Source organism: Myxocyprinus asiaticus, chromosome 14 (assembly GCF_019703515.2).
Source record: "Myxocyprinus asiaticus isolate MX2 ecotype Aquarium Trade chromosome 14, UBuf_Myxa_2, whole genome shotgun sequence".
In the NCBI taxonomy this organism is placed as follows: domain Eukaryota; kingdom Metazoa; phylum Chordata; class Actinopteri; order Cypriniformes; family Catostomidae; genus Myxocyprinus; species Myxocyprinus asiaticus.
Genome location: NC_059357.1, coordinates 13,354,624 through 13,372,699, shown reverse-complemented (window position 1 = coordinate 13,372,699; position 18,076 = coordinate 13,354,624). Strand labels below are relative to the sequence as shown.

General features: G+C 38.3%; 1 protein-coding gene across 1 annotated transcript in view; it reads left to right on the top strand.

The window, feature by feature from the left end:
* Nucleotides 1-775: 775 nt before the first annotated feature.
* Nucleotides 776-18,076, top strand: part of itgb3a (integrin beta 3a) — a 31,207-nt gene continuing 13,906 nt past the window's right edge. The window contains exons 1-10 of the mRNA XM_051715789.1: nt 776-943; nt 1,838-1,923; nt 2,166-2,370; nt 3,808-4,060; nt 5,178-5,340; nt 5,495-5,656; nt 6,312-6,407; nt 6,527-6,616; nt 10,395-10,529; nt 10,976-11,405. Coding sequence (XP_051571749.1) covers nt 883-943; nt 1,838-1,923; nt 2,166-2,370; nt 3,808-4,060; nt 5,178-5,340; nt 5,495-5,656; nt 6,312-6,407; nt 6,527-6,616; nt 10,395-10,529; nt 10,976-11,405 — 1,681 coding nt within the window. The 5' untranslated portion in view covers nt 776-882. The remainder of the gene's footprint in view (nt 944-1,837; nt 1,924-2,165; nt 2,371-3,807; nt 4,061-5,177; nt 5,341-5,494; nt 5,657-6,311; nt 6,408-6,526; nt 6,617-10,394; nt 10,530-10,975; nt 11,406-18,076) is intronic.

Here is an 18,076-nt window from a genome sequence, read left to right as displayed (position 1 = left end):
TGCCACACAGTGGACATTTCACCTCAGAACTGCTGCAATACCTGTAAGGAACCACGTAATATCATTTGTGTCAATATCATTTAGCCAGTCACGTTATTTTCATGAGATCATTCCGCCATGTTTTGAGCTAAAAAGCATGTCAGAATTATTTGATCTCAATGAAATTAACTTATCTGTCTTTCTGTAGTAGAAGTTACATCAGAAAAAAAATAGTGGCTCATGCAGAAGTGAAGTGCATAAATTGTGTAGTGAAAGCAATGGACATAAAGCCTTTGTAAAACATTAATAATACCACTAGATGGTACCCAACACCAACTTCAGCATGGAGGCTGTGGAGGTGGCAAGGTTTGTGTATTGTACATCAGCATCAGAATGTCAGAATGTCGAGTTATTTTTCAAACAGAAGTATTTAATATAAATTCAATAAACAGATAAATATATAAAATAAACAAATGGAAAATAGAATAAAACTGTAAAAGAGTAACTTGTGCCAAGAAGTTTGATTTGTTTATTGTTTATTATTTGATTATTCTACTGAAGGGTGTAACTTTTATTAAAAACAAACAATGGAAGCTGTAGGATAAAAGTAATTGAGATCCATATTGTACCTTTAACTATGGTATATGTTTAGTGTGGTGAAAAAGAGGCCTTGAACTGTCATTCAGTGTTCATTTGGTGAGTTTCAACTTGTCTGTGGTTACACATTTCCTTGAAACACATGAAACGCATTGCGTGTTTGCGAAATTCTGTAATATATTGGGTCATCTGTCCTTACTTGTCTCGGCTGAAATGATGACTGTTTCCACTCCCAGTTTGAACACCAGAGAATCATTCAGAGAGGAGACAGGAGACTTGTCGGTGCTTTAGGTTGGATCTATTAAAATGGGATTTACTTTCATGGAAGTTTGGATACCTGTTTTAGTTTTAGTTTCTGCAGCTGCAGGTAAGTTTGCCTTTTGTTACTGTTTGTTTAATTACTGAAGATATATAAAAAATGACACTTCTGTTAAAAGCAATCATCCTTCATAATCACACTTGATGAAGATACAGGTGATTTGAAAGGTGTATGCAGAAAAAGTGTATTATTTATCATCTCTTGCATTTGATTATTTGTTAGGATTTTGAGAAGCTCAGTTTAGCAGAATTTTCTCCTTTGCAGTTTGCAGAGACCAGCTAACCTTAAAAAAAATTAAGCTTTTTCAAAATGTTTGAGAGGTTATAAAACAGAACCTGAAGGACATAATATAAGACAAACAAAGTATATGTTTTCAAGCAATGGTTTTCAACTGGTAGATCACTACCCATAAATGGGCAACAGGGTTGTTCTAACAGGTCAGTGGACAACTGGGGAAAAACAATACTTTGCAATTGCAATATAATAGGCATAACTTCACAGAGTTTTTAAAGGGAGGCGAAACCACTTCCAATACCTTTTGTTGCTGACATCAAAGGTACAATCAATCTCTTGTATTTTGGCACAAATTCCTCTGTCACTTGGAAGAAACCAGCCAAATATAGGCAAATGGAAACATGGTCAAGTTGCATGACATGCTGTCATCCTCAAAAAAAACTTGAAAACAAACAAAACTACATGCTACGGTTGCAGTAGGAAGGTGAAAGGAATATCAACAAATTGTTTGTTTATAACTAACATTGAAATTGAGTATTGTTGAAACTGCAAGGACATTTTTCTTTACTTTGGTGTCCTAAACAACTTTGTTACTGTGTTGGGTGGCCACTTAATTTCCAAAATAAAATCTGGGTGCTGAGGCATAACCAGTTGAGAACCATTAAGTAGAAAGAAGCAGTTTTAAAGCATGTTTGCTCTTGTTTTTAGGCTCTAACGTATGCACTTCTAGAGGAGTAAGCACATGTAAAGAATGTCTGTCTATCCATCCAACGTGTGCCTGGTGTGCTCAGGAGGTAATAAACACAAATTCATCCACATACACAAGCAAACACACGTGCTGTTAATTATACAAGGGACCATCTAACTTGGTACACTCTGAAAATCGATCTTGGGATTTCAGAACCGATACTGGGATCGTTCAAATGAATGTCGCGATGCATCGGAAAATCAATGTTTTTCCCCACCCCTAATACTATAAATGGCTGCTTAAATTGACTCACTCTTAAAGTTGTCGTTATGCATGTCTGTGTGTTAGATCTTCGGAAAAGGAGGATCAAGTTTGTCACGGTGTGATCTGAGAGACAATCTCATTCAGTCTGGTTGTGCTGAGAAGTTTATTGAGTTTCCACTTAGCAGCATGAAGATACTAGAGGACCGCCCCCTGAGTGACAAGGCAGGGGGTTCAGCCAGTGAAATCACTCAGATCCGACCACAAAAAATCCACCTCACCCTTAGGCCAGGTATGATATTTCAACAAAAAGTGACATATTCTGTTTCTTTCAAATATGTACCTCCTAAATATATGAATTCATATTTCCCAAATTCATTAATTTACAGTTACTCTTTTTGTTTTCTATTTGCAATTCTCTGTTGTAATGACATATTTAATCCTCAAACAGAACACAGAATGGTTAAAGTTGAAGTGTGTAATTTTTCCCCCTCTGCCCTTGATTGAACATATTGTTAGCCCCGCCCTAAACTCACGCCATTGAATGAGTTGATGATGTTGTGTCAGGCTGGACGGTCAGCTCAAAACAAACAGAGCAATTTTGATAGCACCACATTGTTTACAGTTTTCGAGGAAAAAAAACTACAGTATGAATTGCTTATAGTTGTCTCTGCATATTAAGCTGAGATAGGAGAAAGTATTTTAACATAGTAAAAGTTACACACTTCATCTTTAACAGTGATTTTAAAATCCAAGAGCAAATATCAAGATCAAATTGATATGTGTGCTTTGTGATTGTATATTACATATTTTCACATTTGAACTTATGGATCAACAATTGCCTATGGACCCTTTTCACATTCCAAGTTTGGTACGTGGAAGTAAACTATAATGGGGTAAACTTCTATGAACCCTTTTCACACTTCCACATTCACGAAGCAGGAGTGGTCATAGTTGGGAAAACGCAAATATGGCTGCTGCAGAGGTGTATGTGTTTTCATAGTGCTGTAAGTCCTCATCTTGAAAATACTGTCCACAGACGAAAGTGCTTCCTTATTTAATAACAAAGTTATCTCCTTCGCATTTAATTGTCTGAACCAACCAAGCTCGTACAAAGTTCAGCATATTTTGGAAATTCATGGTAACACAAATCCAGACATTTTCTATTAGAATTTGTGCAAATAGGAACACTGTAGTGGCACTGGTTATTACTGTTCTTCCCGATCGCCGCCATAGTTTACGCAACTATAACAACCCTGAGAAAAGGGTCCACTGTGGTGAATGGGAGACTGCAAGAAATATAAATTTTGCATTCCTATTTGCTCCAGCAGTGAAAGGGAAAATCCACTATTATGTTTCCCAAATTTTCCATAAGAGAAAAGAATAGAGAAAGTTGGATTATGGATGTCAGAAGAAAGATGCCAAATTTACTGTCTCTCCCTCAGCAGCTGTATTTGAAACACCATCGCAGCAGTGTTAAACTAATGCAAGGGTAAAATCACACTATGAGTAATGTTATATATTTACACTTAATAATTAAAAAATGTAAAATTAAAAAAATGGTTGTTAGAAGGTGGAAATGCATCATCACAGTCTGTAAAAAGGGTCCATAGGTACCATAAGAATGTTCTGTAGACATGTAGCCTGAGCATTTCAAAAGATCATGATTGGCCTACCATTAAAAAGAAAGCAATTTGAAATCATCTAACGCTATCTTACTGTCTTTAAGATGATTCAAAGAATTTCATCGTCACTGTGAAACAAGTTGCTGATTACCCAGTGGATCTGTATTACCTGATGGACATGACCAATACCATGAGGGATGACTTGCAAAAGCTTTATGCTCTTGGCAATGATCTGCCGCGTGCTCTACGCAGTGTCACCAGTAATCTGCGCATGGGATTCGGAGCTTTTGTAGACAAACCCCTCTCACCTTACATGTATATTTACTCTGAAGAAGTCATCAAGAATCCTTGCTATCAGTAAGCTAAATTTAGTCTTAAAATGTATTACACATTGGTGTGTAAATACCCTGCTGAAAAGACCTGAATACATGGTCACCTACTTATCCTTTGTTCAACATCTGATCCTCGAATCTGATTGGCTAAGCAGCATTCCAAGAGTGTTTATATGTAGTATTTACAGTTTTCTTGATCAACCACTGGTGAGCGCCATGATGATTCTGATTGCTGCTAGAATGTTTTCTGTTTTTGGTCTCCATAAGAAGCAATGTAAAAACTACCGAAATGAGCGATCCAGGTGGAGAACAAGTGTTAGTTGGAGTAAAAATTAGTTCTTAATCAGGCTCAACTTTTGTGGTTGTTGGCTCTCATAACAACCTGAAGTAGTTCATGATATCAATGTATATCAATGATATCAATATCGCATCATGTTATATACCCGCTCTGTAAAGTATTGCCATTATAGCGCTGCATGTATTTGTTTATTGTTTTGGCAGTTGAATATGCTAAATCATATTTAATACAATACGCTATGAATATATCACATTACCCACTAAACGTAAATGCCAATGCGGGTTAAAACTCTGTAGACCAGAAAACGAAAATAGGCTTCCATTATGAATTGTGGAACACTTCCGCATTTTGAAAAAAGGTAAATAAAAGCATTGGGACGCATCACATATTTGTATAACTCCCCTTCACTGTGTTCATGGCTTTTCAAATAGTGGTGGGGATTTTAATTCTTTACTCATTTTGATTTAGTTAAATAATTTGTTCAGTAAGCATTTCTGCAGATAACATCTTTATGCCAGTAGGTGGTTAAATAAAATAATTATATCACACTCACAGTCGTGCTGTTGGTCTGAACTCTTGCGTGAATGATATTGTTAAATTAGATTCTGGTCCCCAGCATTGGATGATGGTGTGCTGGTGTCTCCATTATGCTTTTTAATTAGATTACACAGCAAAACTTCCTTGGTCAATCAGCTTCACCAGGAAGACAATGACAGTTGACCAGCTTCAGCAGCTGCGTTTTGGAAATTCATGCTGGTTTTTCAGCAGGGTGAGCACATGAAAATCAGATTGGCCAAACAATTTAAGAGATTTCTGTCTGTCTGCTGTGTTCTGGTTGGTATAGGTCTTCTATACCTTGCCCTCCACAATTTGGCTATCGTAACGTACTGTCTCTGACGGAGCAGGTAGAACGGTTCACAGAGGAAGTTAAGAAACAGAAAGTGTCCAGAAACAGAGATGCGCCAGAAGGTGGATTTGATGCTATCATGCAAGCAGTAGTATGCAAGGTGACACACACAAGCAGATACAAAGAGAAACTGACAAATATGCATCTATTACACAGATGGGACATTTTTTAATCTAAAAATACACATCTTCTCTTGGTTTTTTTCTTCTAATTTATGATTTTCCCCCTCTCAATCACCTTTTTCTCTCTTCCAGGATAACATTGGATGGAGGCCTGATGCATCTCATTTGCTGGTATTCACAAGTGATGATAAGAGCCATTTGGCTTTGGATGCCAGACTCGCTGGAATCGTCCAGCCCCACGATGGGGAGTGCCACATCAACAAAGACAATGAATATGACATGTCCACTACACTGGTGAGCCCATTTTATTTGGACACTTTTTGATAATTAAGTCACACTTAAAAATGTCAGTTCTCTTAACCTTGCTGAAAAGACCAGCAATGCTGGTCACCATCTTATGTTGTGTTTTGGGTGCTGGTTCCCCAGCATGTAGTGCTGGTGTGCTGGTGTCCCCACCAGGCTTTTAAAACTAGCTTCATCAGACAGACCATGCTGGTCAACAAGCTTCACCAGCAAGGTTTAGCTGGTGATAAGCATGGCTATGCTGTCAACCAGCTAGACCAGCACAAAACCAGCATAACCAGCCTAGACCAGCATGGGTCTTTTCAGCAGGAAAGGTTCACACAGGTGTCCTGGCAGAGTAACCACAGTTGTAGTTAAACACATTAACTTTGGACATGTTCCACAAAGTGTCCAAATACTTCTTGACTTCACAATATACCTATTGTTTTATCATTTAAACATAACAAACTTCTTTTTGTGAACTGTTTTAGCTTTAAAGGTGTTTGTGCTATTTTTATTTTATTTATTTTTTTATTCAAAGACATTCCTACATTTTTAAATGTTTCTTAAGTGTCCAAATGTTTTCTTTGGGCCACTGATACAAATATAAACTGTTTTGATATATTGACAATATGTTGATTTTTTAAAGTGTGTATGTGTGTTGTAGGACTACCCTTCACTTGGTCTGATCACAGACAAGATATCTGAGAATAATATCAACCTCATCTTTGCTGTTACCAGCAATATGGTGTCACTATATCATGTAAGTTCCTGTATTTACACACACATATACTGTATAACAAACTTCCATACAGTATGCAAACATTTGCACAAAGACAACTAATTTTGTGGGACTCTATCACGTTTCCTCCATTCTTGCAGAATTACAGTGAGCTGATTCCTGGCTCTGTGGTCGGAACCCTTTCTAAAGACTCAGGAAATGTTATTCAACTCATTCTGGATGCTTATGCTGTAAGTCACTTTGCCAGAAATTAATAAGCTCTTAGTTGTTGTGAGAACCCAATTGTTATGAGGATGTTGTGTCTGTCCTGTAATAACCAAATTAAAGCACAAGGTCTATTAAAAACTTATATTAACTTAAGGTGTGTTCAAAATGGAATACTAATATACTGCCTACTGCATACTATTATTTATATATATATATATATATATATATATATATATATATATATATATATATATATATATATATATATAATATGTAATGTATATATATGGCCAAAAGTTTGGAATAATATACAGATTTTGAAATTTGTACTTTTATTCACCAAAGTAGCATTCAGCTGATCACAATGTTTAGTCAGGACATTAATAATGTGAAAAATTACTATTACAATTTGAAAAAAATGTTCAGAACTTCTTAAACTACTTCAAAGAGTTCTCATCAAAAATCCGCCACGTGCAGCAATGCCAGCCTTGCAGATCCTTGGCATTCTAGCTGTAAGTTTGTCCAGACACTCAGGTGACATTTCACCCCACGCTTCCTGTAGCACTTGCCATAGATGTGGCTGTCTTGTAGGACACTTCTTACGCACCTTACTGTCTAGCTGATCCCACAAAAGCTCAATGTGGTTAAGATCCATAACACTCTGTCTGTGTTTCTTTGCCCACTCTAAACTTTTCTTTTTGTTTTTCTGTTTCAAAAGTGGCTTTTTCTTTGCAATTTTTCCCATAAGGCCTGCACACCCGAGTCTTCTCTTTACTGTTGTACATGAAACTGGTGTTGAGCGGGTAGAATTCAATGAAGCTGTCAGCTGAGGTCATGTGAGGTGTCTATTTCTCAAATTAGAGACTCTGATGTACTTATCCTCTTGTTTAGTTGTACATCTGGCCTTCCACATCTCTTTCTGTCCTTGTTAGAACCAGCTATCCTTTATCTTTGAAGACTGTAGTGTACACCTTTGTATGAAATCTTCAGTTTTTTGGCAATTTCAAGTATTGTATAGCCTTCATTCCTAAAAACAATGATTGACTGATGAGTTTCTAGAGAAAGTGGTCTCTTTTTTGCCATTTTTGACCTAATATTGACCTTAAGACATGTCAGTCTGTTGCATACTGTGGCAACTCAAAAACAAACACAAAGACAATGTTAAGCTTCATTTAAGGAACCAAATAGCTTTCACCAGTGTTTGATATAATGGGATGTGATTTTCTAGTACCAAATTAGCAATTTAGCATGATTACTCAAGGATAAGGTGTTGGAGTGATGGCTGCTGGAATTGGGGCCTGTCTAGATTTGATAAAAAATGACTTTTTTAAATAGTGATGGTGCTGTTTTTTACATCAGTAATGTCCTGATTATACTTTGTGATCAGTTGAATGCCACTTTGGTGAATTAAAGTACCAATTTCCTTCTGAAACAGCTAAATCTGTAGATTATTCCAAACTTTTGGCCGCCAGTGTATATATTTATCAAAACAATCCATGCTAGATCTTAATTTTTTTCTCTATTAAGACCTTTGATATTAGGGCAAAACTCTTATTCTTGATGAGAATTTTTTTTAATTGTTTTTCTATACAAAAATCCTCTACAAATCCTCTAAAAATCCTTAAAACAAATCAGTTTGTTTGATTTTGTTTTAGAATCAACATTGCACAAGATAATTGGGCTTTTTTCAGAGAATGCGCTGAAGAAGTAATCCAAAGTATTTACTGTAGATTACATTACTGACCTTGAGTAATGTCCTGACTATACTTTGTGAGTTGAATATCAGTTGAATGCCACTGTGGTGAATTAAAGTACCAATTTCCTTCCGAAACAGCAAAATCTGAAGATTATATATAGCAGGCAGTATGCAACAATGCTTCATTATAGACCTTATTCAGGGTAATGAAAGAAAACGATGTTGTGAGGGTACCTGTAATAAACTGTGACATGCACTGCATAAAGTTGTATTAAGGTTTTTTTTGTCTGCTGAATTTTTTGAAAGATGTTTTTCAATGTTTTGTCCACTTTTTTAAATTTTATGTAGAAAGCTCCTGTTTTGGCAGGATTGCGTGCAAAGCGTTAATGGGCTAGGTCAAGTGCAATTTTCTGAAGGCTCTTTTCTGGCACCATCTTCATCCAGTTGAATTGGTGCAATGAATTAGGGTAATTCCAGCGTTATGAATATGACATTTGCATGGAAAATGTGAAATTTAACTTAAAATATAAGTACTCATTACCAGTTTGTCAAACAGTTTATATGTATAATCATAGACCCCTGCAGACAGAGTCCAGACATCAGAAAAGTTTCAGTCTAGACAAGTTTTTTTAGATAGGAACTGCCTCCAGAGGCTTGTACAGTCGGCACAATGCATGACGGGTGCATCTCTTCATGCGCTTCCCTTCTTACCCTGACACGCCCATCGCTTTGGAATAGGGTAAATCTGGACTCATCAGACCACATGACCTTTTTCCATTGTTCCACAGTCCAGTCTTTATGCTCCCTAGCAAATTGAAATCATTTTTTCCTATTAGCTTCACTAACAAGTGGCTTTCTTGTGGCCACACAGCTGTTTAGTCCTAATCCTGTAAGTTCTTGTCACATTGTGCATGTGGAAATACTCTTACTTTCACTATTAAACATAGCTGTGAGTTCTGCTGTCGGTTTTTTACGATGTGACTTCACCAAGCGTTTTAGTGATCGATCACGATCATTCAAGATTTTTTTCCGACCACATTTCTAACGCGAAGCTGATGGTTCACCACTATCCTTCCAGGTTTTAATAATGCATTGGACAGTTCTTAACCCAATTCCAGTTATTTCATCAATCTCCTTAGTTGTTTTCTTTGCTTGATGCAGGCCAATAACTTGCCCCTTCTGAAACAGTCACATCTTTTCCATGACCACGGGATACGTCTTCCGACATGGTTGTTTAAGAAATGACAACTGCTACACACTGCATCAGTTAGGGTTAAAAGAATTGTTGCCAGCCGAAATATATTAATCATTGCAATAATGAGCCAATCATAGGCTCTTAAGTATTTGCTTATTTAAATCCAAATGGTGAATTTCTTTTTTTTTTTTTTTTTTTTGGCCAGGCAGTGTATATTACTTATAATACCCATCAAGGCTGTGCATTAAATGCATCCTTGTTGAATGGCATATTTTAATGACAGTGACACGCTCTTTTTATACACATTAGAAATGTGGTTCTCGTTGGGATTTGGATTTAGGCTTTATTAAATTATAGAGAATGTAATTTAATTAATCATTTTCATCTACTGACAGACAAATCATGGCTAGAGGGATTTTTGCACGCACTTCACTTCTACTGGTCAATATTGATACTGAAAAATGTAATTCATTCATTGAAATGCGAAAAAATGTAACAAAATTATTTCTAAATTCAAAAAATATTTCTAAATTCAAATGACACTTTAAACAAAACTAAAATATAATAAAGATAACATCATAAAAATCATACCAAATCCAAACATTTTACTCTCTCCAACTTCTTCCACCAGCCCCTTTTGCAGTAACTTAAAAATAAAATGGTGTGGCTGAGTAATTTTTAAAAGTACATACATTCCATGTAGTCTCTCAATTTACATGAGGAATGACTTGCATGACTGTGTGTCAACTGTCTTAATTTATTTAATCTTTAGCATAATAAATAATTTAGCATAATTCACTTGATATGACAGTGTCTTTCACAGAAAGATTTCTCTGTCAGGCACTTTAAAAAGACATCAGAAATCACTCGAGAGATTGATCTTTTATCTATAAATCTTTTGGCTTTGCAGAGGATCAGGTCCAAAGTTGAGTTAGAGCTTTTGGGTGTGCCAGATGAGTTATCTCTGTTCATCAATGCAACCTGTCTGGATGGAGTGGTCACCACAGGGGTCCGATCCTGCGCCGGACTCAAGATTGGAGATATGGTCAGTACCCGATGCATACTCTCAAGTAGGCCTTGTTAGGACAGGCAGCAAAAACACAAATTTAAATTGCACTTCTTAAACTGGGAGTGGCGGTGTAGTGGGCTAAAGCACAGCTGCCCTGGGGGAATTATCCCTGTAATGATTGTACTGTTAGATGCTTTGGATAAAAGTGTGTGCAAAATGCATAATTATAAATCAATTTTTTTACTCAGTTAATCTGCTATTATGTTAAACTGCACAAAGACAGTTTTTAAAAATGAATGGCAGGTCCAGGAATTATCCAGCTTTTATATATAAGATATGAGGTTATTTTTTATATGAGCAATTTAAACAATTTACAACAAATTAAACTTTTTTTTTATTATTATTATTTTATTTGTTTGTTTTTTGTAATACAAGGAATATATTCTTTACCTTTGCTTTCTCTCTATCTTAATCTCTCTCAGGTTTCATTCAGCATTGAGGCAAAACTATACGGCTGTCCCAAAGAGAAGAGTCGTACCTTCACTGTGAAACCAATGGGCTTCAAAGATGCACTGCAGGTGACTGTTGACTTTGCTTGTGACTGCAACTGTCAGCTGTCCTCTGAACCCACCAGCCCCTCCTGTCACCACGGCAATGGTACCCTTGAGTGTGGGGTGTGCCTGTGCGATCCGGGCAGACTGGGCTCTCGATGCGAGTGCTCTGAGGGGGAATATAACCCCACCCATCAAGACCGCTGTAGCCCCAACCCAGAGACACCGGTCTGTAGCGGACGGGGAGACTGTGTGTGTGGCCAATGTAGCTGTCGCTCAAGTGATTTTGGGAAGGTGTGGGGGCTATACTGCGAATGTGATGACTTCAGTTGCCTCCGTTCCAAAGGACAGCTTTGTTCAGGTGAGGTTAATCATGCACACATGCGCAGTGGCTATTATTATAACAACAGGGTGCAAAAATGTAAACAATGTGGCTTTATCTTTGGCACTATCAAAACATTACTCTATTTGTTTGAGTGTCCTGATCAGCCCGGCACTGCAACATTGGCTCAACCAATAGCGTGAGTTTGGGATGGGGCTATAGAAGGTCTCATAGAATCTCATAACTATACCAACATTTTTGCTAAATGATTTTTATGTGGGTTGTTCTACAATACGTATTATGGTAGTTTACTGGTGAACAATATAGGTACTATACAACAGCAATAGCCGCTTTTCCACCATCGGGCCAGTGCGAACCAGTGCCATCAGCTGGTCATCCTGGGCCAATAGCCTTGGACCTCAAGCCGCTAAAACAAAATGTATCTGCATTCCCACCATCGGGCCAATAACCCCACAGTGTTGCCCTAAAACCCATCCTTAATACGCCGCCCTGGTGCCAACGTCACACAACCGCCCATTTCACAAGCAAGGATTAGCTAGCTCAACAAAACGAAACTCTGCCTTTGACAATGACCCCGCCTCAATCCCCAGTTGGCCTTCTTTGGCCCAAGGGTAATCAGTGGGCCTAAGGCGCTTGGCCGTTGGATGAAGCCCCACAAGTAGGGATGTAACGGTGTCAGTTTCACGGTATACCACGGGTTTAAAAAGAGACGGTTATCAAACCTGTAACATTTATAATTCACGGTATTACTTGATTTTGTTTTTCTAAATCCAAGTAAAGGAACGAAAGTTTCTATTGTAAATATCAGTTAAATTAAGAGAGAATCGGCTACATTTACACAGCATCATATAAACAGTAAATCACTAACTTGCGACATCCTCCTGTTTCACCCAACCATCACTTAATTTTAAAAGCGACATGCGTGAACTCCACGGCCGTTCAAACGCACGCACACCAAAACACATATACTTACACTCAAACTGATGAAAACATCAGTCATAGAGATGGTAGAAGAATTCAGAATATTTTTCCTATACAAAGTACTTTATGCAACCAGTTTAAATATTCTGTCCATCATAACATAATTTTTCTAACAAACTCTACATTTCATAACACTCCTAGTAAATGCGCAGCATAGAGGGTTCAATATCAAATATATCCACAGATAGACAGTCTCTAAAGTTAATGAATGAATAGAATACAAAAGGCATACTGTTTTACTCACAGACTAAAAGCTGTTTATTTGTATACAGCACAGAGTTACACAGCATAGAGATCTGTATTTCCTGAGGTAATTTAATCTTCATAACTGAGCACGTCTGACTTTTGAGCATATGAAGGGAAGTCGGATTCAGGCAGCTGCTCTCGGGTGCTCCCAGTGCCTGCCAGATACAATCTCTGTCAGCGTGACTTAAGCCCCATACACACATGCAGCGACTTTTGATGTCGCTATTCTCTGTACTGTGAAGTGCCAGTGGGCGTTCCTACTGCTGTCTCTTTAACGTTATTGGTGGACTTCACGTCTGGCCATATCTTTTGAAGAAATGATAACAGATGAGGTATTTTCAGGGCTCGATATTAACGCTTGTCTGCTTGTCCGGGACAAGTGGATTTTTGAAGGGGCAAGTAAAAGAGAATTTTACTTGCCCGACTGGACAAGCAGACTGAATAAATGTCAATAACGAAAAAATAATCGGCTATATTTGTGATAGGCTAGGCCATTGTCACTTATTACAAAGTTCATATTCTTATTCTGCTGTTGAAAATAATCTAGAGTGTGTAATTTTATAATTTGCTACTGATCTAGTAACAGCTACGCCCTGTTTGATTGACAGTCGGCATATGTGTGTGTGCTGAAAATACTCTCGCACCTGTACGGTCAAATAAATTTCGTCTTGGTGAGGTATTCATGTAAACACAGAGAGTGATGTCTAAAGTGAACGTATAAAGCGGAGAAAAAAGTGGATTTGTATTAAAATGTCAGACTTGTAAGTGTAAATGTAAGCTAATAAACCTGCTGCTGTCAAGTGTGTCATTATAATAATCAAACAGCCACAACAAGAAAACGAGAAAACACTCACTGCTCTTGACTGAGTAACTTTAGTAGCTTTAAAAAGTATTGATGTATTATAATCATACAGTAAAGAACAGTAGTATTTTTATGTTGCATTTCATTCTGAATGTTTACTTGAATGCTTGATAGACAATTGCTGTTAAAAACTTTTAAAGCTGTTAAAAATGCACTGAATTTTCTTAATTTGTTATTTTATTATTGACTGTTTACTAATCTTAAATAATTACTTAAGAACTTGAAACCATTCTTCCATAATTAACAAATCATTTAGTGTTATTATTTGTTGTGGTTTTGAAGCTGGTATTGAAAATCGTTAAATTTCACTACCAACTACTGACATTTTGGTATTGTGATAATGTATAGCCTTTATTGTACATGGTTGGTCTTGCTGCAATAATATGATGAAAAAGTTGATCTCATTCCATAGAACTATGAGCATCCCTCTGCTGTTAATGGTGGCGATGGAGGCTTTCCTTTATTTGACTACTGTACGTAACATAAAATAATTATCATATGACAAAAGCCTCCTCCCCTACCCATTGCAGTTTAAATTTCTGTCACGGAGAATTAAGTTGAGGTACACTATTACACTATTGCATAGGTACACTATTAGGTTGGGCATCAGTTGTAATTTTAGGAAACATACAACAGAAACTTTGACATGTTACTTGAGGACAAGCACATGACAATGCTTAATGTCGAGCCCTGCATTTTGCGAGTAAAACTATGATTTCATTCTAATTTGTCAAGGAATATGTTTTCTTGTCCCTAAAAATGCACATTCTGCAGGGGAGAGTGTTTTTATATGAACTGCAGCAGTGCTCATTGCATCATGTCATTAATAAGACGAATGAACTATCAATTTGCAAATCAAACTCGCAATTTACGAATCAAACTCAACAAGCTCCACAACATTATAAAGCTACATCTCAGGGTTTACACATAATGCACATCCAACACATTACATCCAAATAGATTACACTGTTCATCTCAAGCACAACTGTTAACACTCAGCATCATAAACTATCAAACAGTCATGACATTTGAAATATTCATGAATCAAACTGTTTACTTACAGTTTTGTGATCGGGTCCAAGTGTTTTTAACTGCCCCATCCTTCAATAACAGTTCCTTAGAAAAGCTTGAATGGTATTATGACTGGTTCACAAACAATCTATGCTGATATAAAAAAGCACATATATAGTCCAAAATACAGTGAACAAGACGCACACATATACAGGATCACATCACTGGAAACGCATCAAAATGGTCAAAGACATCCATCTTAAGCATGTTTATATACACCAACAATTAAAAATAGTGCAGATGAGCGAAAGAACGCGTCCATGACGCGTTTGTGCTCAAAACAACAAGATGCAGCTCAGCTGAATGAAACATAATGGCATCTCCTCTTCAGAGTTGTAACTTGACACTGCGTCTTTTAAAGCAGCAACAGTCATGATAACATAACAACAGTCAAAGATGTAAGGAATAACTGACAACAGACTGTTGAATTATTGAAAAATAATGCACACCCAAGGTGGTAATGTGGTCACGATGTGCAGCAGAGTGGCTGTTGCACCTCGGGTGTGCATTATTTTTCAATAATTTAATGGGCCGGAGTCAATTATTCCACTTATACCATGGTTACCATACCTTAATACATCGTTCAGGGTTTTATATCAAGACATTTTTTAGTTTTCGTCTGTAAAACTCTCTTGTAAGTGGAACTACTTTTTTCCGCCATGGACTCAGCATAATGTTTTGATACAGCCCAAGCCTCCGTTGCTAGTTCGAAGACGTCATTTTAGAACTAGCAACAGAGGATTGCAATGCTTGTGCTGCTTTACTGGAGCACTTACTGGAGTTACAAGGTAGTGCATGTGTGTGTGTGTGTGTGTGTGTGTGTGTGTGTGTGTGTGTGTGTGTGTGTGTGCGAGTGTGCGCATGAGCGTAAGTAAGAGAAAGAAAACAGAGAGATTGTGTGTTGGATTACCTGTGTTTGGGCTCTCGTCAACAGAAACATTGCCTCAAATCGCCAAGATGTAAAGTTAAGTATACTTCTCAGTGTTGCCATTCCTGTTGCTACACAACTGTTTTGTTAAGTTGCTGGGGTCCGTTGACATCAAGGCTCTGTGTGCCTCAACTTTTTTCTAGAAGTGCAAATAAACCATTGTCTTAGTTAATATGAGGTTGTTGAAACAACAAGTATAATAATAATAATATATTATATACTGCATGTATATATAGCTATACAAGATCTTAAAATGTTGTTTAAAATAGTTAGAAGAATGTGTCACACAGCAGGACACTGATGACAATGCTTAAAATTTCATGTCAATAACCCATATAACTATGTGTAAATGTTTATTTTAAAAAACAAATAAATGAAAACAAAGTTGGCCAGAATGTGTATATATATAAATATAAACAAATATAAATATATGTAAAAAATTATAATAAACATACCTCTTAATGTGTAGATCTTTGCCGATATTTTGCAGATTAATTAATCATATTTTCACTCTATGTGAGTTTGTTGTGTCTTTATATCTGCATTGTTTTAATTCCTTCCCCAGATTATTCTTGAGAAAAAGTGAAAAGCCCTATGCTTTGACAAGCGCTGTTTCTGCTATCCTTTATTAATCCTCAAAGACTCAAATAGCCACAAAGTAATATTTTTCATGACTTATGTTCTGCATTTTTATCAGGCATGAGCATTATTCAGCAAGCAGCACTTCAGCTCCCATTAATGCTTTGCTGTATGAATAAATTATGCAAATGACTATGTACTACTCATAGCTTTACTGTTTGCCGATTTTATTTATGCTGCTGCTATTGTATTTGTTATAACTTGCAGTTATTTCTCATTTTGTGATTATTCAGAGCTCATCTTATACTTAATTGTCACGGTGCGCAAGCAGGAATAAGGACCCAATTGCAGGAATGAATAAAATTAAAGATTTTATATATATATATATATATATATATATATGTATATATATATATATAGATATATTTAAATACAAACAAGGAAAAACAAACTCTCACAAGGAAGCAAACTGAAAAGCAAATCAATAACAAACTTCTAAACTGAAAGACAAAATGACAAACCTGACTGGAGGCTGAGCAAACAAAACACTGACCTAACAATATGAGAACAAAGCGATCTGATAAACACAAGAGGAAAGGGAGCAAAATATATACAGTTAAGGCACATAAGGTACAGGTGAAGGCAATTAACATAACAAGGACTAAACAAGAAGAGTGATGAGGGAAACGAGGAGGCGGGGTCAGGAATGCACATGGCAGATAAACACAAAACCATGTGCTAATACATGAGACTAAAACAGACACGAGTGCACATGGTGATGGGGAACCAAACACAGCAATGTGCACTCACACATCACACAAGACTGACAGAAGAGCACATGGCAAGAGGACCGAAGCCATGCATTCACAAAAGACAAGACATGGAGCATGAGTGTCTGAATCCCGACCCAAAACATTAGTCAGGACCCAGACAACACATTCCGAACATGAAAACACAAACTCAGAACATGAGTGTCAGGTTCCTGTCACCACTATAAACATGACTGACAAAGTGGCAGGATTCTGACACTACCCCCCCCCCCAAAGGGATGCCACCTGGTGTCCCAAAAAGGGGAACATCAGACAAAAACACAAACTAGGGCAGGACTGGAGGCACAGAACAGGGTGGGACAGGAAACACAGACCAGTGCAGGACCAGAGGAACAAGAGGTACCAACTAAGGGAGGGAGGGTGGGGGAAACCAGGGGGATGGCTCCAAGTAAGGGTCAGGAGGCCAGGGAAATGGAATGGGTCAGACCAAGGGGCAGATGACAGACCGGGGAGGGCGGGTGGGTGGGAGAAACCAGGGGGATAGATTAGTCAGGGGCAGTGTTGGGAGACTGGGGAAGTGGGATGGGTCAGGCCGAGGGGCAGATGACAGACCAGAGAGGGTGGGTGGTGGAAATCAGGGGGATGGCTTAGTCAGGGGCAGAGTTGGGAGACTGGGGAAGTGGGATGGGGCAGGCCGAGGGGCAGATGACAGACCAGGGAGGGTGGGTGGTGGAAACCAGGGAGATGGTTTAGTCAAGGGCAGAGTTGGGTGACTGGGGAAGTGGGATGGGTCAGGCCAAGGGGTAGATGACAGACCAGGGAACCAGGGTGACAAAGAAGGCCAGGGTGGAACCTGAGGAGAGCACAGAGGCCTGGATGGGCCAGGAGGCCAGCGCGGAGCCGGAGAACAGCCTGGAGCCCAAGGCAAGGTCCGAGCAAGAGGGTTCATTGCCGGACAGTCCTTGACCACTGGGCAGATTGGGTCAGTGGCGGCTTCTGGGCAATAGTCAGAGGAGCTAGCGGAGACCACTGGGCAGTGGGTGAGATCAGTGGCCGGACAGGTCAGACTGGGCAGGGACCCCAAAAGGCTGGACAGACTGGGCAAGGGCCCCAGAGGGCTGGACAGACTGGGCAGACTGTTTGTTGGCAGCTACAGGGAGCTGGACTGACTGGACATTATCAACTGCTGGACAGGGGTCTGACTGGACGTGGACGACCGCTGGGCAGAGGTCTGACTGGACGTGTCGGCCTC